Below are 23,846 nucleotides of genomic sequence, written 5' to 3' on the forward strand. Positions count from 1 at the left end.
AAAGGTGTAGTGAGCTGTGGAGCTGCTGCCTACCACTGTAGATGGTGACCTTCCCCTCCAGCAAACGTGCCCTCTGGGGAAGCAGAGCTCAGTCTCTGTGCTCCCTCAATCCAGCAGCCAGGAAATATGGCCTTGCAAGGAGCAGCAATAAAACCTGATGTTCGTTTCCCCCCACCCCCCCAGGTTCAACCACCAGAGGGCAACATCATATGCACATGCAGACCCACAGGCACAGAGCAGATCTGGAGTGGGGGGCTGCCAGGTGACAGCACCCTGCCAAGTTTCTGCTGAATGCCCACGGTAGGAAAGAAAAGCAACAGCCACAATACTCCTAATCAGAAACAATGACTTCATGAAAGCAGGTGCACCCACCCTACAGACAGTGCTTGGCTGAAGCCAGCAACTGAATGGCCAGCAGAGCCCCATCCCATCAACAGGACCACAAGTGCAGATGCTTACCAGTCCCAGCCTGCCTGGGAGTACCGAAAGCACCTTTCCCAAACTTCACAGCATCCTGATTCTGATGGTTGGCCAGAAGGACATGGCAGCAGGGATAAAGCCATACAGTCACTTGACAGAGGCCTTCAAGCCAGTTTTTAGTCCCGTTCATGTGTCAGCTTTGTGCTGCAGGGACCTGCTCCAAACCCTGCTTCCTCAAACCCTAAAACCAAGCACTGCCTTGCAGAACTTCAGCTGCCCAGCAAGCCAGAAAAACCCAAAAGCCCTACGGGTGCTCTACCACTCTCAGCCTTGCCTTTTGTGGTAAGCCATGTAGCATCACTGCAGTGCAAACACACATTTACAGCTTGCTCAGCCCCTCCTGCTTCCATGCTCCCACTGCCCAGCCCTGGAAAGGAACAGAGATAAGAGAGTGCTACAGAAACCACACGGGATTAAGAAAGCTATGATTTGGCAGAGATAAAAGGCCTGGGTGTGTAAGCACACACTGCTGAAAGAAAGACCACTGGTGAAAGGAGGGCATGTGTGCAGCATGTACCCAGGCTGGGAGCATCACACAACTGCATCATTCACCTGGCAGGTTAAAAGCAAATCCATAAGCAATGGCATTGCTACTCTCATGGTAGCCCAGACTGATGGTATGCATCCAGCCAGCCACGTTCCATAGAAAGTCACTGTGCAGATGCTCGTGATGTCCAGGCAGCCCTGACTGCACCACGCTTCAAGGGGCTGAACAGAGCCTGCTGTAAATGGACCCATGACAACTGGGGTCACAGAGCCCAAACCAGCTCCAGCCTCATACCCAGCACACCCAAACCAAGCACGCCAGCTGCCAGCCCCAGCAACAACATAAACCAGGGACAACACTTTGGTGCAGCCCTTAATTCGAGTACACCCCAGGTTCCTCAATGAGACACACTCATTTTTCACACTGTTCAGGGAAACGCAAACAGTTTAAATATTTCAGTTCCTATGTTAGGCTCTCAAGCACATTTGCTGCCTATCTTATCAGCACAGCTTTAGCAGCCTTTCTAAGCTGTTTCAAGACTTCGGCCTTCAGAAACGTGGAAAGGGGGGGAGGGGTGGAACAAACCCTTTATTAACACTTACCAAAGCACAGTGCATTTTCAAGAGGACATTCCCACCACCCAGAGCAAACACGTGTTCTTGACTGTATCTTCTACACGTTGTTTAAGTTACAGTAAGTTATACTGACGCAGGTTCAGTGCGCAAGATAATTTTAGCGTTCTTACGAGCTTCTGGAACATTCTTACGAGCTTCTGGAATGTTCTTATGAGTACAACAAGAATGGAGAAGCCAGACAAAAGAATACTTGTCCTTGGGACCTGCTCATGACCAGACATTCTAGCCTGCCCCAATATCCAGGCACCTGTTTCACCCCATGGAAGCTGCCTTGCCCTCCATGTACAGCCCAGTGCTGCACACCCAGAGCCCTGAACATCAGCGCTTTGGCCATGCCAAGGAGTCAAAACTCAGCCCCTGCAGTTCCCTGCTTTTCTTGGCATCACCACTGCAGGTCTGAATTTGTTACAAAAAGGCTTTCTGCACTCACAGCAGGGCTTGCATGTCACTTAGAAAAGCCTCCCAGCTGCAGTACAGCAAATGGTTCAGGAGCAACCATCTTCCTAACCACACAGCTGAAAGCTCAGGTCTGCCACAAGCTCAGCAATAAAAAAGAAAAAAAGTCTGATTTAACCTTGGCAAGGCACAACTTGTACAGCTATGACACAGCGATTTCACATCAAAGAGGATTTCAGACCCAGCCTGTCCGCAGCCCACCCAGGTTTTCTCTTTCCTTGCATTTATGGGATAAAAAAAAAAATTCCAGTGTCACACATTTCACTTCCAGAGCTGCAGGAAATCCACTCCAAGTCGCATGCCAGCTCCAGCTCTGCACGTTTCCTTGGGCTGTCCTTTCAGCAACTGGGAGAACAAAGCAGCCTTGGCCACGCTACAAGCAAATATTTCCCCTGCTCTCTTGAATGAAGTGGATATCCTGTCACAAACCTGTGCACTTGGGAAGGGTAAGGAGGGGAAGGAAAGGGAAAATGATGGATAAGCTAAAAATTGGCACCAAGTGAGAGATCTCAGCATGCCACTGAAGCCACTGAAAGGATTCCATTTTAAATGGCCAAATGCTGAAGGCTCACACCAACTTCGGAAGAGTTCCAAGCTCACTGGCACCCCAGAGCAGTATACCTAAATCTCTCCTCTGCTGGATTTGGAGGAGGAAACAGATGCTCCAGCTCTGACACCTGGCTTCTGTCCCTTTCTGACCCCAGCTGTACAAGGACACAAATCCAGTTTTCTTTCTGCCCCTTCCCAGTGCTAGGTACTGGTTTTGGAAGGTCCCTTTCAGTGCCACCAGCACAACAGCTCTAGGTCCTGCAAAGACAGAAGACCTGGCTCCACAGGGTCTCTCTGAGCACACACAGCAAGGACCTTGCCATGCCAACACAAACCACATTGCCCCAGCAGCTCCTTCGTCCTCCCTCCAGAAGAGGAATCCCGGCAGGGATTTCACCGCAGAGCTCTGGCTCCAAGGTTGGGCCATGCAGATTTGCTAATAAAGCCTCAGAGAAACTGACTCCTTGCACCACAGATTAGCTCCATGCACCAAGCCTGGACTAAATCAAGCTTCCAGACGTTTCCGCAGTAATAGTGGCTGTCTTTTTTTTTTTTTTGTAGTTCACCTGCATGGTGCTGCAAGCCCCGGCAACACTGTGTTTAAAGCTTCAGTTGTTAGCAGATTTCAACAATGTCAAACCTGACACGTGCAAGCAAGCTTATTCTTCTTAAAATCTGCATTAGAGCCATGCACTGTGTTAGCATTTGTCAGCAAGTTTCCTCACCATGACACTGCCATTCAGAGCCAGGTTAGCTGACCCAACAGCAGCACATACCAGGGCCACAGCAGGATTAACATTCCCAATGCCACTAACACCAATAGAGATCTGCAGCTACAGCATTTGCACAGCAGTTCTTGCTGCTGTTTGGACATACAAAGCTCATGAGAACGTGGGTTTTGTACTCACTCAAGCCCCAAGAACCTGCTTGTATCTGCAGTGTCATTTACTGATACTTGAAGTAAGCTAATATCAGGGCAGAAAGCAATTACTATTAAATAAAGAATAAAAAAAACATCCTGGAGTCCAGCCAAAATCTCCATGCCCACTGTGTCAGGGTGGATGCAGACTTCGCAAAAAACTGAAAAAGGATTAAGCAGCAGCTTTAGCAAACAGTCAGGACAACAACAGCAAAGCCACGATGAAGGCAGCAGTACAGGTTTGTTTGCAGTTGCAAACCATAAACACAGATGTACAACTATGTTCCAACACCAGAAAGTCACTCTTTTCTCTTTCCTATCAGGGCTTGGCATCACATGCATTTAACTGGATTCAAGAGATGCCTGTAGCATCAAGAGAACTGTTTTTTGGTCACCCTATGAGTTCTCGTCATTGTGGATTAGAGCGTGCCCTGTGACCAAAAAACAGTTCTCTTGATGCTACAGGCATCTCTTGAATCCAGTTAAATGCATGTGATGCCAAGCCCTATCAGAAAGAGAAAAGAGTGACTTTCTGGTGTAGGAACATAGTTGTACATCTGTGTTTATGGTTTGCAACTGCAAACAAACCTTGGTCACAGGGCACGCTCTAATCCACAATGATGAGAACTCATAGGAACCCATAAATGGAGCTCAGCTGAGAGTTTGCATGTGTGAGAGCTCAGCAGTGCTCTTCACCCAAGAAGGAAAAGACGAAAATGAGAAAAAACAGCTAAAAGCACATGAAAAAATGCAGCAGCTCTCAGGGTTTGGCTGTTTGCTTGTCACTGCATGGGTCAGGCAAACAATTGCTAAAAAGACTCAGAACACCAAGCAGAAGATGCAGAATTGATCCTCATGCAGAGGACACCAAGTGGAGCTGAGTTCTACGTAAAAGCTCTGCCAGTAAATCTGCTCCCTCAGAGATATCGTTCTCAGCATACACAGACAGTGTAAAAGCCATCAGTGTATGAACTCTTCCAGGATAAAGCATTCTGACAAACTATTCTAACTTTGAGGAACCCTCAACAGACAAATGCATCCCTGCACCCAGAGCTTGGCTAATTTAACCCTGCTGGCGCAGCCACAGCTTCTCAAGGTAGACATGGCTGGAACACGATGCACAAAGCTTCCTGCTGCATCCAGGAGCTACTCACCTTTCCCATGAATATTTTCCTCCCAGCCAAACACCTCCTCCACTCCTTGCTATTCAATGGAGGGAAGGACAGGACAATCAAATTACCATCCTAACATCTCTGAGGTCTCCAAGAGGACGGAGGGTCCCTAAATGACACTGACAGCCCCTCACTGCTTTCCCTGTCTATGGATGGCTTCCTTTCAGGCTTAATGGAGCAAGACCAGAGCACTCAGAGGAAGCTTCCCAGCTTCCTGTGCTGCACAACAGGAGTTGGCATCATGTAGACCCACCTTCCATTAGCCTCACATTAACAAAAGCCTTCTTATAGTCACACTTGGCAAGCCCTTCTGTGGAGCACAAAACGAAGTCCTCCTGCCCTTGTGTAAGTCTCTGGTGATCTCATCCAAGGAAGCTCCAAGCCACCAAACCGCCCTTACCTTGTGCAGCCACCCATGTGCCAGGCCCTCTCCTCTCCATCCATCCCCTCAGGATGCCTCTAGTACCACATACTCAATTACCAGCTCTCTGTGATTTGGCCACATCTCCCTGATTAGCTACTGCTCGTCCTCAGGCCACTCAGAAGCCTTCTGAAAGACTCTCCTGTCCCATCAGTCAGGCGCTGCCTCTCACCTTGTGCCTTCCTGCTGGTCTCCCTTTTGTCTTCCATCAACAACGCACTATTCATTGCACTGCTTGGCACCACACAGGGGAAGGGAGGTCTGGAATTTGAGGAGAACCAAATCCAGAAAACAGGAAACAAAGGATCAAGGCTGGGCACAGCCTGGAGGCCCATGTTTATGACTGCAATAAAAGGATGAGGCAGAGATGAAAGCAGGGCTGAGCCAGGCGTGGTGAAGCATGGAAACAGAGGTGTGGGGTGCAGTAAACAAAATAGGTTTGGAAGAGCAGAGGAGCTGGCTAGGCAGATGCATACTTAGTGACTTCCATGCCAGCCCTTTGGGGTCTGAGAAAGATCAGGGTTGTGCTGGAGCTGTGGAGGGCAGGAATGGCTCTTAGAAAGCTTCCCCAGGAAGCAAACCGCCCGCTTGAGAGACTTCTCATTGTGGTCTGGATTGAATGGCATCAAGTGTGTGATACCACAGGATGAGTGCATCCCCCAGCCCAGGCCTGGGCTGCACCCACAGGTCTCAGCCACAGCACAGACCCAAGAGCATGTTCAACAAATGGCTTTGTGCCCGTCGGTCTGGAGCTTTACAGGCTCCAGGTTGGTGACCGGCTGCATGCAAAGTGGCAGGGATAGATGCATTATTCCTGTTTTTGGAGAGAAGACAAGCAAAATTGCAGAAGACATGAAGCCACATACTTGGACATCATTGTACTCCATATCAAAGCAGTGAAGCTCTGCTTCCCCTTGGTACCCTGACCTTTACAAACCACGTCCGTCTGAATCAGAAAAACACAGCCCTCCAGTAATCAGAGGCTGACCTCGATGGCTCTGGTCTGTTTTAATTTGCCGGGTGCAATCACAAACAGGCCAGACAAAGCCGACCCCAGAGCACACTCACACCCGACCCAAGGCACATGCTTGTTTACCAGCCCAGCCAGGCAGGCACTTTGAGAGAACAGCAAGAAATTACAAGGCTTGCCCTCCAGCTATTCATTACAAAGCAAAGCCTTGCATATGCCAGCTCACAGCTTGCCTGACCTCTCCCCAGCTTGCCCGGAGGCTTTCTCCTAATCTTGGAGGAATCCCAGGGAGCGGGGCAGGAACGGGCAGCCCAGCTGGGAGGGGAGCACGAGCCGCCTCGCTTCTCATCACAAAGAAATTAAAAATAAGCAACAATACCTAGGGAGAAATTGCACTGGAAGTCTTGCACGAGTTTCTTTTCTTTAGAAACAGTAATTATCTTTTCATCAGTTGTTACCTGGAGCTGTTCTAAGGGGGTATGCTGGGCCTGGATTTTAACACCTGAGTTCCCCATAGCCGGTTCAGGTCTGGGCAGAGCCTCGGGAAGATTAAGCAGTAGAAGTACAAGGGTCGTTTGTGCAAGATGTAAAGGACAGGCAGGAATAGCCTCCTTGGTGTGCACAAAAGGTGCCACGACGCTGAGTGATGTGCTCAGAGCCTCCTGCCCCACCAGCAGCCCTGTTGTCAGTGCCAGCAGCATGGCAGACGTGCCAGGCACAGCAGTTTTGGGGAAGACAAATGGTCCAAGTGAAATACCAACTACTCAGATGTGGAGAAGCGATTTTAAGCAGTACCGTTTCATGACAGATGTAAATGTAACATAGAATTCTAACTCATGCCACCCATGATTTACCTCAAAGTGATATTCTGCACATCTGCTCCCCTACAGCAACAGCTATAACAAAGAAGAAAAAAAAGCTAACCTCAGCCTTGGCTGCTCTGGACCCTTGAAATGGGAACTTGGCATCTGACTTGGCAAAGGCGTTGCATGGGGAGAGGATGGGTTTGCTCTTGCTGCTGGAGCAGACAGACCCCCGCATGACTAACAGCCAAGCACTCCCCGCTCACCTGAGCAGCTCTCACACAGCCACTGGAGCCAGGAGTCCTGGGGGAGCTGGCAGAAAGCACAGGAAGGGCCAAGCAAAGGCAATAAGAAATCTCCCTCACCAGGAGAGAAAAAAAAAAAAAAAAAGCTGCTGGGTCTGGGTCAGGGGAACTGGAACTTGGAAAAAACAGAACAGCCTTCACAAGTGAAGTTATTCCAAACAATAAAGGGGGAAATACAGTGGGAGAAGAATGATGCGGGTGGGCTCGCTGCCAGCCCCGGCGCTGCGTGCTCTCTCACACTCACACCTTCCCAGCTTTTCCCAGGGAAGCATCACAAACACGTGCCCCGCTTCCACTTCGTGCTCGTGTGGAAACGCAGCAGCACCCAGCAGGCTCGTAAGTACAGAGGCCACAAGGCACTTCAGGTGGGGAGCTGCAGTTTTGAAGCCCATAAGCGAATAGGGGTCTCGATCTCCTTCTGGAGGAGATCAGGCAACTGCAGAGGACTCCATGCAGGAGAAGAGGCTGCTGCTTCAGCTGCTGAAAGCAAGAAGGATTTCTGCTCAGCCTGCTTAACGTGCTTTATTTTTAATACTTCTTTTGCTCCAAGAGACAAAGAACTGTTTGGAGAAAAAAAGGGCTTTGTTTGAGATTTTACGCCCCAGCCCCTTACTTAAGGTGCAGAACCCCACCATAAACATCGCTAAGCCCTCCTACCCCTTTCCCACAGTGGTGCCTCAACACAATGAAGAACTAGGAGTCCTCACAGTCAATTGTTGTTGATTTTTTTTTTTTAAACAAGAACTACATACAAAAATCCTCAGATATTGCTCCATTTTTGCAACACTTTGAGAAACACATACCAGGCAGATATGGCTGCACATGGCCCTGGGACAAAAGGAAGCTGTGCATTTGCTAGAGGCACGTGCAGACAACAGGAATGCAGAAGACATCCCCACCAAGGGGAAGACATTCATTTTAAGTTTCCCTCTGCACGTAGCAAGAAGGGACAGGATAACATGGGGGGAAACAGGCCTCAGTGATAACACCCAGCAGCAATAAGAAATCCCACAGCAACTGAAACAAGGGTGCAAAAGGAAAAAGGTGAGAGAACAGGTAGGAGGGCTCAGCCCTTTGGCCTGCAGGGCTTTCCTCCAGCTGCCGTGCCAGAGGCAGCCCAAAGCAGCTCCCCTTTATTTTCATTTAAATGGAGCAGCAACGGGAAGACGGAAACTGAAGAGTAGATTTCAGAGCGCTGTGACATGCCAGGTGCTGCGCTCTCATTCAGCGGTGCTCCTTCAGCATTAGGCCAAGCGGCATTTTCACCCAGTCCAGAACTTAACATTCATTAACAAGACACCAGGCGATTTCCTTCCTTGATTTCGGGCGTTCCTTGCTGGCGAGCAGGGCCCTGCCAGAAGCTTGCCCCTTACATAGAGGCTTTCAGACATAAATCTTGTTCCTGACTATAACAAGCGTTAAATAGCTTGAGGCGTGTAAATCAAAACTCCCTGCAAAGCTTCAGTCTGAGGCTCTGCTGTTCTCCCGTGTCACCGGGCTCTGGGGATGGGGGATGCGATCCCGTCACCGTCTCACAGCAGTAATTAACCTCTGGCAAGCACTGGCACGAAGCTCCTGCTCTTGCACGACCGCAAGCATTCCTCTCCCCAGAGTTTACCATAAAGCACCAGCTATCCATAAACATCTCAGGGAAGGGCTGGCCTGGGTTCACCTTCACGCAAGGAAGATGTCAGCCCCGGCAGGACGCCAGCCATTCATGTCTCTGTGAGCCTCCTGATTTCTGTCAGCTCTGACTCAAGCGACCTACTTGGGGGGAAAAAAAGAAGTTTCCATCACACCCTTTCCTCCCCTCCTCCCACTGCAGGATCACAGTGGACCATCTCCACAGGGACCGTGAGTCATGGTCTCTTGTCCCTCTGTGAGCACAGCAGTACCACAATGTACAATGGTGCTCTCCCCGAGCATGGCATCCTCCAATTGTTCCAGCCTGTGAAACCAGAACTGTGCTCCACCATGGAGCTGCAGTGCTGAATTTGGCAGCAGACAAACCCATGCAGTCACCCGAGCATTCATCCTGACCATATTAAAGCATTAAGCATGAGGTCATGATTAAAAGCAAGCAAGAAAAAAAAAATATTCCCTATTAATGCTTCTACTCCAGTAGCTCCTAAAACCCGTTTCACTTTGCTCCTTGGAGCGGTTTGCATTATTTCTGGTTCCCAGGACCAGGCCTGATGTGGGAACCCTCGGCTGCTTCTCTTCCAGCTTTTCACCCTACCAAGAAAAACCACCCCTCCCCACAACAGCACGCAGACACGGCACCAGCAGGAGCAATTCAGACCCCATCCCCTCAGCAGGTAACCAGGCACAACCTTCCCTTGCTGTGGCAGGAGCTCTGATCTGATTTTAACATCCTTGTGAGGGGAGCAAACTCCCAGCCAGCAAAAGCAAAGCCCTACAGGCTGCTTAATTAACTGCCCCTCTCCCACTTGCCACAGCCTTGCCAAATGCTGCAGAAACTTGATTCCGGCCGGTAATTAAGCAGTTATGGCACAGGAGTGACAAAAAGCAGGAACACAGAGAAGGGAGGGGGCTGACACCATCCCCTCCCGCTCCATTGAAGCTCTATGCCACGGGCACTCTGGGCACTAGCAATTCCCCAAAGGGACAAAAGTTTCCATAGCCGTCAGTTCCTTAAATTAAATCTTAATTGGTCCAAGAGCTCCTCAGAGGGTTACGTGGAGCAAGGAGAGGACTTGTTCGCCAGCCAAAAAAAAAAAAAAAAAGAAAGAAAAAAAGCCCTGCACTCAGACATGCCTGTGAGGGTGTTACCTGCACTGCTTCACAGGTATCCGAGGAATTTGCAAACCTGGCTGCCAGGCAGTCTGCTCCAAGCACTCACCCTGCAGACCTTGCTGGGTCCCAGGAATTCCCCTTTTCCTCTCTTCTCATCGTTCTCAACTTCAAGGAGAGGAAATTAGTGATTTTGTAATATTTCATTTTGTTTCTGTTGCCTGACCCACCAAAACAAAGCGGGGAAAAGCAAAGAACTGACTCTCCCCGAGAGTACAAACAGGTTATTACGGCAATTACGTGCAAAATGGGCACACATTAAGAGAAAGCCACTGAACACGGGCTGATCCTTTAGATTTGTGCTCTTGCTGCAACAAGTGCTCATTTTGCAAAGGCAGGAGGGTCACCGAGCAAGCTGGAGCCCCAGAGGAACTTCCCACCAGATGCGAGCTGTGCTACGAACCTCACAGGTGCAGTGGTGCAACCCCAGCCCAGGGTAGAGCGTGCAGGGACTGTGAGCACACCCCCAGCACACCCTGCCAGCTGGGAGCCGCCTGAGATGCTGCAGAAGCCACATACATTGGCTAACAGGATCAGCATGCTGCGTGCAGCCCGGGAAAGCTGTGCCCACCCAGCTCTTGTGTGACACACAGCGCCCCAGGCACCAGGGGACATTTGGTGGTGCCCTGTATAGCACAACTCCAGACAGCTGCAGATCTGGAGTCAGACCTCTTGCAGAGAACGATGACAAATGAGCTTTCACTCCATTCAAGTGGGTGAAAGCTGCCTCCAAGGTCAGTGCAAAGCTCCAGTGCCGGACAAGACTCGAAATCACCACAATCACTGCAAGTTCCTATATTAAGGGGCACTCAGCCCCTGAGCAATCACAGCAGCCACATTACCCATCCCAGAGCTGAACCATCCCCAGCAGCATAATTGCTGGGTCCATTTAACACAGAATCACAGAATCCCCCAAGTTGGAAAGGACACATAAGGATCACTGAGTTCAACTCCTGGCTCCACACAGGATCACCCCAAAGTCAGATTTGAACCAAGGTTGTTACTCAAAGCACAGGTCTGTATATGACACTGCCTCTTCCCTACTGCTGTCTCCCTCTGAACAGGTCAGCCCCCAAAGAGGTGCCTGGGGAAGAGGAAAGGGTGTCCCATACACCCACACCCCCTCTGGAGTAATGCCATGTAGCAGCAAAACCCCCCCCATCCCTCAGCCCTTCATGTCCCTGGTCTGTGACCCCTCCTATTCCTGCAGCTTCAGATGGGGACATCTTTCCTAACCCAAGGAAGCTCTGAGAGAATAACCCATTTCCAGAGGAATGCTTCTGTGGCTGAATGGGAGCAGCAGAGGAGGGGTGAGGGCTCGCAGCCATTGCCATTACAATGTTAATTCCCTCTGACTTGGCAGAATTAGAGACCAAGCATCCACTGTCATTCTTTGTCTTTTAGGGAAAGATCTTCAGGATGGACTTACTGTTGTCAAATAACTTCACAATTTTAACAGAGCCTGCTGCCCTGCATTACACGACATTTCATCTCACCCTTCCAGCAAAGGCCACTGATAAACCTGAGAAGAACGGAAGGACAGGTCCTTGCCAGCACAGCCTATGACGTGACCGAGAAGGACTTGGGTTACCTGTCCAAGGTCCAGAGTGACGTTGACCTGGTTGAACTCCAACCCTCGGGACAGCGGGGGGCTCTGCCACCAGCGCTCCGTCCCATCGATGGCGTTCGTTATGGGGTGCGCCTTGTTGCTGTTTGCTGAGGAGCAGATGTCACAGTACTGGCCCTGTGGGAAAGCACAAAAAAAAACCCCAAACATGTAAATGTGGCCAGAAAAGCAAGACGCAAAGCAGACAGGAACCAGAACAGTTCAGGACACGGTGTGAATCAATAGATACACTTCTGGTATGCACCAGTTTAGAGCAGGGACTGAAAAATAAACGCAAGAAAGCTCTGAAAACCCACAATAACCCAATGTAAAGTTCTGACTGCTCTAATAAATACCCCTTCTGAATTTCACGTATACACTGTGCATTGGCATTCTGAGCTTCAGTGCCACAGAGGCTGCTCTGCTGAGCTGCCAATACCCGGAGATCCCGACCTGCACCATTCAGTCACTGCTATGGACCCGGGCTGCCAGTTCTTCTGCCCAGCTCCCTGCAATCTGCTGCTTGTCACCCTATTCATTTCACAAGTACAGACTTTTCAGCTCCATTTTCAAGCTTAACAGTGTAGCAGCCAAGACCCTCACGCTGGCGACGCTGCAATGCAAGGCCAGAAAGGGACAGCCCCTGCTGTCACCCAGCCAGGGACCTGGCTGCCACCACACTCACGGAGCCTTTTGTCTTGCTTTTGCAGTGCGGTGGCTGTCAGTCCCTGGACACACTGCCAGAAAAAACAGCTCCACAACCTGAGCAGCCCCTGCTGAGCAGCTGTCAGACAAAGCCCCGAGCTGCTCAGGGCAAATCCTTCTTTCCCATTGAACAGGCAACTGAATCTGACTCGCTCTTAAGGAACCCTGCAAGTAGCCCTGTAAATCAAGGAGTTATTTGGTTTGTGGAGCATCTCTTCCGTTGCTTGAATTGCTGCTACAGACAGCCTGGAAGAGAGCTGTTGCAGACAGGCTTCCTTTAAAAGGTGCAGCTATTCCCAGGCATGCAAGCTGCCTCTCCCAGCTGCTGCCTGCTTTAATATTACACCCGGTACACGTTGTCAGGACAAGCAGGCTCCTTCCTGCCTGCTCCATCCGCAGCCCTGCGAGGGCTGAGGCAAGGCAGAGCCACGGGGCTGTGATCCTCCAGCTGCCCCAACCTCTGCAGGAATTACACTGCAAAGGAAACGGAGAATTCCCCGCATTCTTCCCCACAGCCATGTTATTTGCGGATAATTATGCAATGCAAATTGTGTCAAATAAGCATGCCTTTTAATTAATCCCTCTGGAAACGTGAAAATTGCAAGTGGGGAAGTGCCAGGCCAAAGAATGGGGCAGCTGGGAGCACCCAGGAGGCTGTGATGTGCAGCAGGGAGCTCTGCTGCAGAGGTCAGGAAGCAGGGAAGGAAGAGGGAGTGCAGACCAGATAAAACTGACCCACTCTGAAGCACAAACCTTTAAGGGGAACCGGTGCAACAGGTTGGGTGGAAATTTCTACTGCACAGTAAGGTGGGGGGAGAAGCAAGGCAAGGTTACAAAATGAGGATAAATAACAAAAAAATAAAGTGTTTTCATACTTGAAATTCTTGCCACAGATGTGAAAGCCATATTGAACCCAAAGTTCGCATGGACAGGTGACAGCCAATTCAAGCCTAGCAAGAGGGGACTGAAAATTAGGATCAGCTGCTACGCATTTGTAATGCTGATGTTATCCCTCCCCATGCTGGGCAGCCTGCAGGGTTAGCTGCCCGTGGGTAACATGTCAGCAGCTGAGCCAGGTTTGCTGGTAAAAACATCACTGGCCCCTCTGCTGCACCACTTGCTCGTTAGTTATTTTGTTAGAACCAGACCTAATCCTCATGAGAATCATCTCTAGCTATTTGTACTTTAAAGCAGCTCACGCTCCTGCACAGCATGCCAGGTCTCTATGGGGAGAAAAGGGGATCTGACATCAGCAGAGGATTTTAATTAAAAAGCAATTGTGAGCTGCAGGCTCAGGAGAGACAGCAGGCTCCTAGAGCAGGAGGGGCATGGGAAGCACCAAGGTACGTGAAGGAAGGAGCTCCAGCAATGCAAGGAGGAGGGAGCATAAATGCTCCGCTACCAGAACTGCAACTGGAGGGAGATAAGGAGGGACATCTGAATAAAGGGCAGTTTCCAGAGCCCTGCAAAGCCTGATCCCATTCTCCTCACATCAATAGGAGCTATTTCCTCCCCACACAAAAGCTGCCTGGTGCCCTGCTGGCACTGCTCACCCCCAGGAGAGCGGAGGGCTTAGTGCTGGGGTACAGCCCTGCCTTGCTCCAGCCTCATCCCAAAACCACAGGGATGTGATCACAGGGCTGCTGGGGCAGGGACACAGGGCAGGAAATGGGGAGCAGGAGGTGGTATTCCAGATAAAAGCGTACGTTCACAAGCTGCTCCCAGGGCTATCCCTGCAGCCAAGCAACGCAGCTCATGCAGCCAGGCAGGTGCTGTCTCATCTGACGTCTCTTCTGCGGGCAATTACCCAGCTGCAGTTAGACCAAAGAGCTCCAGTCCCTTCGTACACAAGCACAGAAGAAACTTGCAGAGGTTCCACAGCAGCCAGCCCCCAACATGCAGAGACCCCCCAGGCTGAGCCATCTCCCTCTGCTGCGCATGGGATGCAGAAACACGGGGCCAGATGGCCACAGCCCATGGGTGAGCACAGCATGGCCAGGAGCACTGCCACCTGCACCACTCAGGAGCCACCTGAATACTGAGCAGATCTGGTACTGAGCAGATCCAGACCTCAGCTGTTATAACACCCAGACAGGACCTCTCGTAAGCACTGTGCTGCTCAGGCAGGTGCAGCTCCACGGTATGACTCAAGAAGCAAAGGAGTGCTTTGCAGCAGCAGGGTTCGGGGACAGAGGAGTTGCACAGGAAGGCAGAAGCACTGATTTAAATCAGCGAGGTTTTTAAATTTTAAGGTATGTAATTGCCTCAGTTAATGCTGGTAACTTCGCTTATTGTTGTGCTACTAATCTGAAGCCAAGCCACCATCCATAAAAACCTGATTTGCTGAGAGCAGCACCTCTGCCCTGGAACAGACAGCTTACAGGCACCCTCAGTAAAGCTCCATGGGGAAAACAAACCTATAATATCTCCCTTTGTCTCTTCTTCAATAGATCAGTCAAAGGCACTGTGCATTAAGGTGGGACTGCCCATGCTGATCAGTGAGCAGGACGAGGGGAGCAAAGCTCCGTGCAGTCCCTCTCAACACACCTCAGCAGCACTCCGCATCACATCCTCACAGCCTGAAAAGTCTCCCGCAGCTCGAGCTGCTGTCTTCTGCCAAAGAGCCCTGAATAAAGCAAAGGAAACTCCTTGAAAAGGTTCAGAGCCTTCCCACAAGCTGTGCCAAAAACACTGCAAGTGTCTTTAGGGAAACTGTACTTTAGAAAGTTTAATGACTATTGACATTTTTTTTTAATATTAGGCTTCAAAGCCAGTGAAAACTCTTTCCTCAAAGTCTACTACAAAGTCAAGTGACAACAAGCAGGACGCAGGACAGACTGAAGCCATTGATGGTTGCACTAATGCTACACTGGGTCCTTAATCAAGCAAACGTCCCTTCTCCACACTAGCAGGCAGAAGTCCCTTGGGGTGTCCCAAGAGGCATTCTCCATGATGGAAAGTCCATTTTCATCACAACCACATCATGCCCAGACAGCAGAGCAGGCAGGTGGGTAAGGGAAGGGACGAGTGGGACAAGCAAGCACCGAGGACACGCACACAGAGCTCAGTACTGTCAGCCTGCCTAAATAAAACATTTCCCTCCCACTCCCCCATTCCTTTGGTCACAGAGGGGTGCTGAGCTCCATAATGGGGGGGATGAATGGGGAGCTCTGACCTCTGCTCCAGCCGCCTGCTTCCTCCCCTCCCTGCTAGGTGCTGCCTGTGGTCACTGAAAGCCGCCACAAAGGGATTTTTCTAAAGCCCTCAGCCCAACCAAAGCCTCAGCCTGGGGAGAAGCATTGGATCAAAGGGACCAGAGCAGAGCTGCACTGGGGACAGGAGAGGTGGTGGGCACAGATCTGTGGCCAAGGAGCCCTGTTGGGCGGGGGGGGGGGGGAAGGCAGGAGGATGTGCCCCCCCAAGGTATCAGGGATGGGCTGCGCTCAGGAGGAGATGCAGCTCCCAGGTGGCACAGCCCACGTGCTGTCTCCCAGCCTCAGCATCCATCTCCAGTGCCACGCTGGGCTGCTAACGTGGCTGCAGCACAGGTGGACAGCAGCAAAGCAATAAATGCGCACTCACATTTGCCAGCTTTATCTTATCCTAGTTTTGCTTGGCACGTTGTTCACTTTTTTTTTTTTTTTTTTTGCAACTGCACACAGCAGCAGTTATTCTTTACCTTTCCTTACTGCCTTCCGGTATGAAAACTCAAGTGCATGATGTACAGACAATTATTTCACTTCGGTCCCCATTGTCTCCCAGTTGGGCTCAAGCTGCACTGTTTTACAGCGCAGCAGAATGAAACACATCACTTTAAAAAGCAGCAGAGCTCAGAGGAAACTACGCCAGCTTTTGCCTTCCAGTAACATCTTCAACAATTTCTATGACAAAGGGGGCAAAAATCCCACGTCGCAAAACACAACAGCCAGAAAATTCCTAGCAGAGCACTGACTCAGGAGAACGCGGCCAGAATGAGAAAAATGCTTCAAAAGCTCATCCCACAACAAAGGCAGCCCTAACAAAAGGGCCAAGAAAGGCTCTGGCTAAGGAGCCGGCAGATCTCCTTCGCTCCTCATCACCATCACACGGTGCTGCTCCAGTGCAACAGGTGCCGGGCACTGGGAGCCTCACGGCACCGAGCAGCAGGGCTGGTGGCAGCAGGGCTGCAGGCTGCACGTGGGGGCTCAGCCGCTTTTCCGAGGGGAGAGGCAGCAGGGCTGGAGCTCCTGCAACTCCAGCTCGTGGTCTACATCTGGTTTATAGTTCTCCTTCCTTCTTTTCAAGGAGGACCGGAGCTGTACAGCAGTTTTCGCCATCCCGGCTGCAAGCTCCCTCTGCTCTGCTTAAAATGGGACCCCTGAGATCAGTCACCTGACAAATGTTCCTTCTTCACCCTCCGCTCTGCTCATGGCGATCCCACACCGACCCCAGGGAACGGAGCTCAGACCCACGGGGCCAACCGCCTCCACGCGAGCCCCAGCGATCCTCGGGCAGGCAGTGGGGCCGCGGAGCCGCCCCGCCCCGCATCGCACCAACGCGAAGCCCCGAGTCCTTTATAAATAACGCCGTGGGAACTCGGCGAGCTGCGCTTCACGTGCACAGCCCCCAGCCAGCCTGGCAGCGGGGAGCACGTGGGCGGCCGCGGGAGGGGCGGGGGGCACGGAGCACAGAGCCAGCCCGGAGGGGATGCCTGGAGGACCCCGCCCTCAGCCCCAGCCCCTACCTGGATGGTCTGGTTGGGGTCCCCCCCCGCCAGCGGGCCCCCCACCAGCTTGCAGTACAGATCCTCCACAGCGCGGCGGCTGCCGGCTGCCCCCGCCGCTTCCTCGCCGCAGGTGGCGGAGGCGGAGATGCGAGTGCCCTCGGCCAGGTTGAAGTAGGGCGGGTGGAGGCTGTGCCCGTTCACGTCGCCGGGGAAGGAGGCGGGCGGGCGAGCGGCGGCGGGCAGCCCCGCTCCGAGTCCCAGCAGCAGCAGCACCAGGAGCCGCGTTCCCCGCTCCGCAGCCCTCGCCATCTTCCCCGAGCCGCCCTCACAGCGGGGGCGGGCAGCGACGTCTCTCCCGGCTCCCGTCCCGTCCCGCACTGCGCTCCGCGCCGCCGCGCCCGCGCTACTTCAGCCCCAGGAGCGGGGAGGGGCCGCCCGCGCCCGCACCGCCTCCGGGGGCCCCGGTCCCGTCCGTCCCCCCCTCCCCAAACCCGGAGCCGGCCTCGCCCCCCGGACCGCCCCGAGCCGTGGGGAGGAGAGGCTACATGGGGTGAAGGGATTTTTTTTTTTTTTTTGTATTTTTGTTTCTTTTTTTTCCCAGAAGAAAAGAAAAAAAAATAAGAATGAAAGGGACAGGATCTTCACGGAAACAATGTGTCTATTGTAGCCGCGGGGCTGCGCTGCCCTCCTCCTGCTCGCCGGTGTTGTAGTGCATTAATAAACTCCATTAACCAATAGATTGGTTTATCTCCCGGAAAAGCTCTATTACTAATTAACAAAACGTTAAAAGCCCCCCCCCCAGTCCCATTCGCTCTCCTCGAGGTTTGCTGTTTGTTTAATTTGGACAGTGAAAAATTGCCCTTCTTTGCCCCAAAGGCCGGCCCCTCGGGGACTGGCTCTGCCTTCTCAGCTAAGGGGAAAGGAGCAGCAGTGACCCGCCCTTCCCCATCTCTCTGCTCCCGATGTCCCTCGTGTCCCCATGGCTCGTAACCTCCTGCACTGCCGGAGGAAGGCAGCTCACGGATGAGCACGCAGCGATGCGCCGTCCGACTGCGGGAACCCGACCGCCAACAGCAGCGCGGGAGGTGCAGGGCTGCAGCCCGCATCCAGCTGTGCCAGCTGTGCCGGCATGGCACGTGGTGGCTCCGGTGTGACACCGGGGCCGGTGCACGCAGCGTGGGGTGAGGCACAGAGCACAGCTGCCAAAGCCGTTCGAGCAGGAGGGCTCCCCACGGGCGTCCAGGCGCCTTTAACCCCTTCCTGCTGTCTGCCTCTTTGGAGATTTTTCCCGTTTACCCACTTCGTGCAAGGTCTTAATATGCAGCAGATGAATACAGAATTAATAGGCCAAACAGAATCCTTGAGAATAAATCCTTTTAGAAAGCATGGGCAGCCTCTGCCCTTTAAAGTGCACTTTACAATGGACAACTTGCTCTGGGGAAAGTGGAACGGCCGCCTCTGAGCACAGTAATCGTTAACCAGCATGGTTATGTACAGGAAACCAGTGCTTACAGAGCTGGAGCTAAACTTCCTTCAACTTTATCAAACGCTGTATTAATTAGCTGCCTATACCCCATGGCATCTGTGAATACATCAGAAGAGTTAACCAGGAAAGCAGCGCACAGATTAGGGAAATCACTTTCTCCCACCCCCACGAGAGAGTTTCAAAGCAAAACACTGGGACCGCTCTGATATCCGTAAATCCCTCTAGTGGTAACGCTGTGGCACGTAATTAATCACCCTTCCAAAATGCAATTAAGGAAAGTGAGCCGTCCATCCAGAGTGAGATCACCGTGAGCATGTGGGCTTTGTGGCATGGATTCAGCCACAGGAGCAGAACCAAGGCCCCCCCCGCAGCCCCGGGCACCGCGCAGCTGCTGGGAAGCAGTGATGGCACCAGTGCTCCTGTGCTGGGCTCTGTGGAGCAGCTGCCCATGGTGACACACTCAGCCTAGTGGTGCTGAAGCAGAAAAGACTTTTCCATTCCAATCCAGCCCAGTGACACCGGGTGTAGAAAGAACAGGAACAACCCAGCCTCTGGCGATCCTGCCCAGGTACTCTCTGAGCAAACTGCTGCAGCCATTGCAGCATCCAAGCTCTGCTGAAGTCTACTTTTGCCTCCCTTCTGTTTGTGGGACCACGAGGAGCTTGCCAGAAGCCTCCATCAGAAACATGGCAAGCTCTTTCTCCTTGAATCTTACCTCAATTAGGGAGCCCAGCTCCTAAACCTGAGCAAAGATTCAGCAAATTACAACCAGCACATTTCCCAAACCCACGTCCCCTCTTCACCTGCAGCAGAAATGCAGAGAAGCGTGCCATGAATTGGAAACCTGCTGAGTAACTCGGCAGCAATACCAAGAAATTGCCTGGCTTTATATTGTTCATTACGTAGAGAAGTGAATCAAGATGCTCTTCGCTCTGGGAAAAACGACGTATGTCCAATGGAAGAGGAGCTGTGCCTTAATTGTGGCGTTTCCCTGCAAGGTACCTCTGCATTCAGAGCTGTCAGTGCCTGAGCCAAGAGAAACAGCAGAGCATATGGTTTCTGTACCATGCATTACGTGGGGTCAGGGACTTGTTATCTTAAGGAAGATTTAATTACTTTTCTGCTGCTCTGCTGCACGCAGTGTGAAGGAATGTGTTTCCTCTGCACCGACCGAAGAGCGCTGCACTGAGATCGCCATTTCCATGCACATGTCCTGACACAGGGTGTCGAGTGCAGCTACTGGATGCTCAGAATTAATCCCACCTGAGCTGGAATGGAACCAACACCAGCTGCAGGAACAAGCAACAGCCTTCATCTCCAGCTTTAGAACTGTGCATCCTTTGCAGGCTGTACCCGAGAGGACTGCAAAATAATACAAAGCAAAGCAAAACGGCGAGCGGGTTTCAGGTCTCCTCCTGGTGAGGTTTGCACTGAGAGCAGCTCCTGCTGCTCACACAGACCCCACGCACACACAGACAGCTCTGCAAACAGCACGGAGACTCAGAGTACATCTCTCTGTTTGTGCTTCACATTGATGGCTCGATCACAGCGGTGAACCCTCCTGCACATGGGGACAGGGCACTGTTTGCATCTGCAGTGGGAAACGACTGAAGAGTTCTCTGGAAGGGACGAGGGGTTTGCCCGGGGTCTGCTTCACTTTGTCAGGTTTGTTCCTTGGGATGCATGGAGGGGAGGGCTGGTCACATTGCACTGCTGGAGCTACAGCCATCACCTTCAGTGCCCAGCCATCAGCTTCCAGCATGGCTCTGCTTTCAGTTTTTTTGCAACGTTTTAAAGGACATCAAGTTAAAAATGGTTCAGACCAAAGCAGAGCGATGGGGTGCTGCAGCATGGAGCAGCTCCAGGAAAGGCAGTGTCCTTTGGATCTTCTCAGAACTTAACTACATCAGGCAAAACGCGAAATCTCAAACCCTACCAGCTCAGAATAAGCATTAGCAAGAACAGGATTAGGAGACATCTGGAATTAATGGTTATTCTTTTCCCTTTGTAGAGTCACTTTTATGTATCTTGTCCATGCTTCCTTTACAGCGTCCCCCATTTCACACCTGTTCAGATTTGGAAAAGCCTGCTCTGGCCCATGGCTGCTGGGTTTGCCATGCCCTGGCAGCACCTTTTCGTTACCAACAGCACATCTGCCTTCTGTCTGCAGGGACACAAGAGATCACACAATCCCACGGCCCAGCAGGACGTGTTACTCTACACCGGAGAATTCAATTCACCTTCAGGTCAGCCCGTACCTTCCTGCCATCGGATGGTTCCAAACCCTCCAAAGCCACAACAGGTGTTCCATTCATGCTGCCTGTCTTCCTGGCAGGGACCCAAACACTTTTTCTTTAGCAGCCTGAGCTCCGTGTTGCTCTGGAGAGCACTGAACACGCGCACTTGCGCTGTCCCCTGGGCATGCTCTAGGCTCGGTCATCATCAGCGACGTGTTTTTCTTCTCACATATCAAACAAGAACACAGCTGCTTTCACGTTAATGGCCGCATCACGCTCAGATTTACGCCGCAGCTCTCCATGGAGAGCTCCCTCCTCCCATGGAGGGCCCTGTGGTGTCAGCAGCGATCAGCTCAGCCAGCAGCATGGGCAGATCCTTCCAGGCGGACCCGGAGCTGTGTCACACTGCAGGCACAGAGGGAGTGGGGGATGAGCGAACGCGCTTGGGATGGAAACGAGGGCAGTGTTGATGTGTGCACTCACGTGTGAGAGGGCAGCGGGTGCAGGCAGAGAGCATGCCCAGAAGTGGGACACATCCAGCTCTGGTAAGCGGAGCCCGGCTCCAGCCTGACTTAGGGAATGGGATTTGTCCCACTATGTCGCTCCAACTTCTTGGAATGCCTGGAGGATCGTCCTCCTGGGTTTGTTCCTGTGCCCTGTGGCTGTGTGCACGTATTCTTCAGGCACGAGGTCACGGCCGTGCCTTGCTGCCCCTGGGAAACACTGCATCACACCCCATTCTGCAAACTGTAGGAGGCGATTCCTAGGGGCAAGGATCCGCAGGGATTTCAGGAGGAGCTGTTAGCACTGCTGAGGCACACACACACATTTTTTCACTGGAAAGGGAGGAGTGATTTACTGCAATAAGGATTGCTTGAGTGCAGCCCACTGCATTTCCCTTTGAGGGGTTTCTTTCCTTCTTGCCATTCTAGAGGGCTGCTGCTGGTGTCACAAATAACTCTGAAAACAGCAGGTCCCAAAGTCAGCAGCTAGCACTGGGGAAGGAAGAACTAATCCGGATCTGCAAAGCAAGAGAGCAGTGATTGCTGCACTGCCTCTGCCCTGCCCTGAGCTGTGCATCCAGCCAGCCAGAAAGCTGCGGGTGTGCTCAGACCAGGGAATGCTCTGATCTCATTAGTGCTCCCAAACCAGCACACTGCAGGGAACACAGTGCTCGTGCTAACATACCTGCACCAGGGGGAGACCTGAATCCTGCCTTAAAGCCTCACTGCTATCAAGTTCCAGTACACAGACTTGATGAAGAGACTTTCTCTGCCATACTGGATCACAGTATTGTCATTTTCCTATGAAGTCCTGTTTCGTTCATGAGGAATAATAGACAGTTAATGAAAGTTAGGAACAAGCAACAGATCCTAGCAACACTACAAGCACCAAGCTCACCTCACAAGAAGGAACTGAAGGAAGCAGCGAAGCCACGTTCTGGCTATAGGGCTCTGCTATTTGTTGCTCCCCAGCAGCTTTTCTAATTGTGCTGCATGTGTTTTCCCAGATGAAATGAGAGCTGTGGGTCTTATAAACAGTGCCAGCTGCTAAAGAAGTTAGATGCAGAGTCCAAAAAAAAAAAAATTAAAAATGAAGGATTTCTAGCCTCATTCCTATCAGAGCAGTTTTTGAACATGGGAAATAACCTCATTCCCTGACCCTAGGAAGCAGAATGGCCCATACCAGTGAGTGGCACCGGTGTGATGAGTTTGGTGTAATGCTGTGGGGTCTGAGTGTCATCTCAGTGCAGAGGGAGGTGGGCTCATGCTGCATCACCTCTTATTTGAGCTGGAAAGAGGGAGATTGGTTACTACACAAGACCCTCCATAGGGCACAAGGCAGTGCTGGATGACAGAGCTCAGCTCCAGCTGCTCAAAGTGGGTTCTGCCCATGGAGAGTGCTTGCTTTTTTTTGGGGGGGGAAGGGGGGGAGGAGTGGAAGGGATACACTGAGTCCAAGCACAATATTGACAATAAACTCTTCTCTCTGAGATTCCCACTCCTAATCCGTGGGACTTGGAGAGGGTGAAAGCATTGTGATGAAATATTAGTGAGAGTTGCCTTGGTAACTGCCCAGATGAAGCCCTCTTACATTCACCGAAGCCCTCCCAGCGTGACTAATACCTCCCGGGCTATAGTTACACTGCTCAGAGCACCCTGAATGCACCACCGAGTCAGCAGAGCAAACATACTCCAGCCCCATTTATACACTTACGGCTTAATCTGATTATTTTGTAGCTCGACCGAGCGCAGGAGAAATTTGCAGGGCTGCACTTTGCAGTCTCCTCCCTTTCATCTTGCTCCTGGCACTAATGTTTCCCATTCTGCATTTCCTAAGTGCAGAAAAACCATCAGCCCAGCAGCTGGGTGCAAACGGCCCTCATTTGTTCAAATGCGTTTGGCAGCACGTTCCTTCCCCTGTTAACCTTATCAGTGAGCGGAACAGGTGAGGAATGCAGAGGGCTCTTACGCATTGCAAAGCAAGGAGCATTGCACAGCCCTCATCAGCAACATTTTAAGTTTTCAGCAACTAAAACCACTGGTGTGAGAGAAAGCTGGCTGGCCTCTGGGATGAGAGAAAAGCAATGCAGAGAGCGCAGCTGCCCTGAATGAGCCATCTCCTCCCATTGCTGCCCAGACTCTGTATCAGTGCCCTTCAGCTGGGTGCAATCTGAATCACTCAGGTCTGTGTCCTCAGCCATGTAAAACTTAAGGCTGGCACAGAGTTTGTCTTTTGCTTGAGTGGGGAGCTGCAAGGATAGCTCTAGGCTGCAGTTCCGCAGTCCCCTGAAAGCTGGGACCATCCTACACACAGGGTGGTGACAGCAGAGGACACCTAAGTGACCCCATTGCAAACTGCAGCTGCCAGCAGCAGAGTGGTATCAGTGCTCCAGACATGGGCTCACCCCTTGCGCAGACTCCCTCCACCCCAGATGTTCACACAGCCCATAGTTTTCCTGTTGCAGGGCTCCTTTTGCTGCCAGAACGGAGGATTTATAGGTCCCAAGAGGAGGATTCAGCGCCCCAGTCCTCTGCAGGGATCAGCCTCATATGGACAGGCTTCTAAGAGTCGGTTTAGAGGGGATATGAAAAC

At 51.8% G+C, this 23,846-nt stretch overlaps 1 protein-coding gene and 1 long non-coding RNA gene across 7 annotated transcripts in view; both read right to left on the reverse strand.

Annotated features, from left to right (window-relative positions):
* The window catches only part of LAMA5 (laminin subunit alpha 5), an 80,425-nt gene extending 62,994 nt beyond the window's left edge, over nt 1–17,431 (reverse strand). For 4 of the 5 annotated variants that reach the window (XM_021416313.1, XM_021416312.1, XM_021416314.1 and 1 more), the window contains exons 1-2: nt 17,046–17,429; nt 11,603–11,755 (exon numbers count right to left, since the gene is read on the reverse strand). In XM_021416313.1, the coding sequence (XP_021271988.1) occupies nt 11,603–11,755; nt 17,046–17,336 (444 nt within the window). In that variant the 5' untranslated portion in view covers nt 17,337–17,429. Of the gene's footprint in view, nt 1–11,602; nt 11,756–17,045 lie in introns of all 5 variants that reach the window. The other variant, XM_021416315.1, reaches the window with a different exon arrangement.
* Nucleotides 17,722–23,124, reverse strand: LOC110408010. Of its 2 annotated transcripts, XR_002444125.1 has the most exons (4): nt 22,968–23,124; nt 22,152–22,300; nt 21,939–22,064; nt 17,722–21,771 (listed from the first exon to the last, which is right to left on the reverse strand). It is a non-coding gene; the product is annotated as an uncharacterized LOC110408010 (long non-coding RNA). The 2 variants fall into 2 exon arrangements; XR_002444124.1 differs by having other exon boundaries at nt 17,722–22,064.

The sequence above is a fragment of the Numida meleagris genome, chromosome 19 (genome assembly GCF_002078875.1).
Source record: "Numida meleagris isolate 19003 breed g44 Domestic line chromosome 19, NumMel1.0, whole genome shotgun sequence".
In the NCBI taxonomy this organism is placed as follows: domain Eukaryota; kingdom Metazoa; phylum Chordata; class Aves; order Galliformes; family Numididae; genus Numida; species Numida meleagris.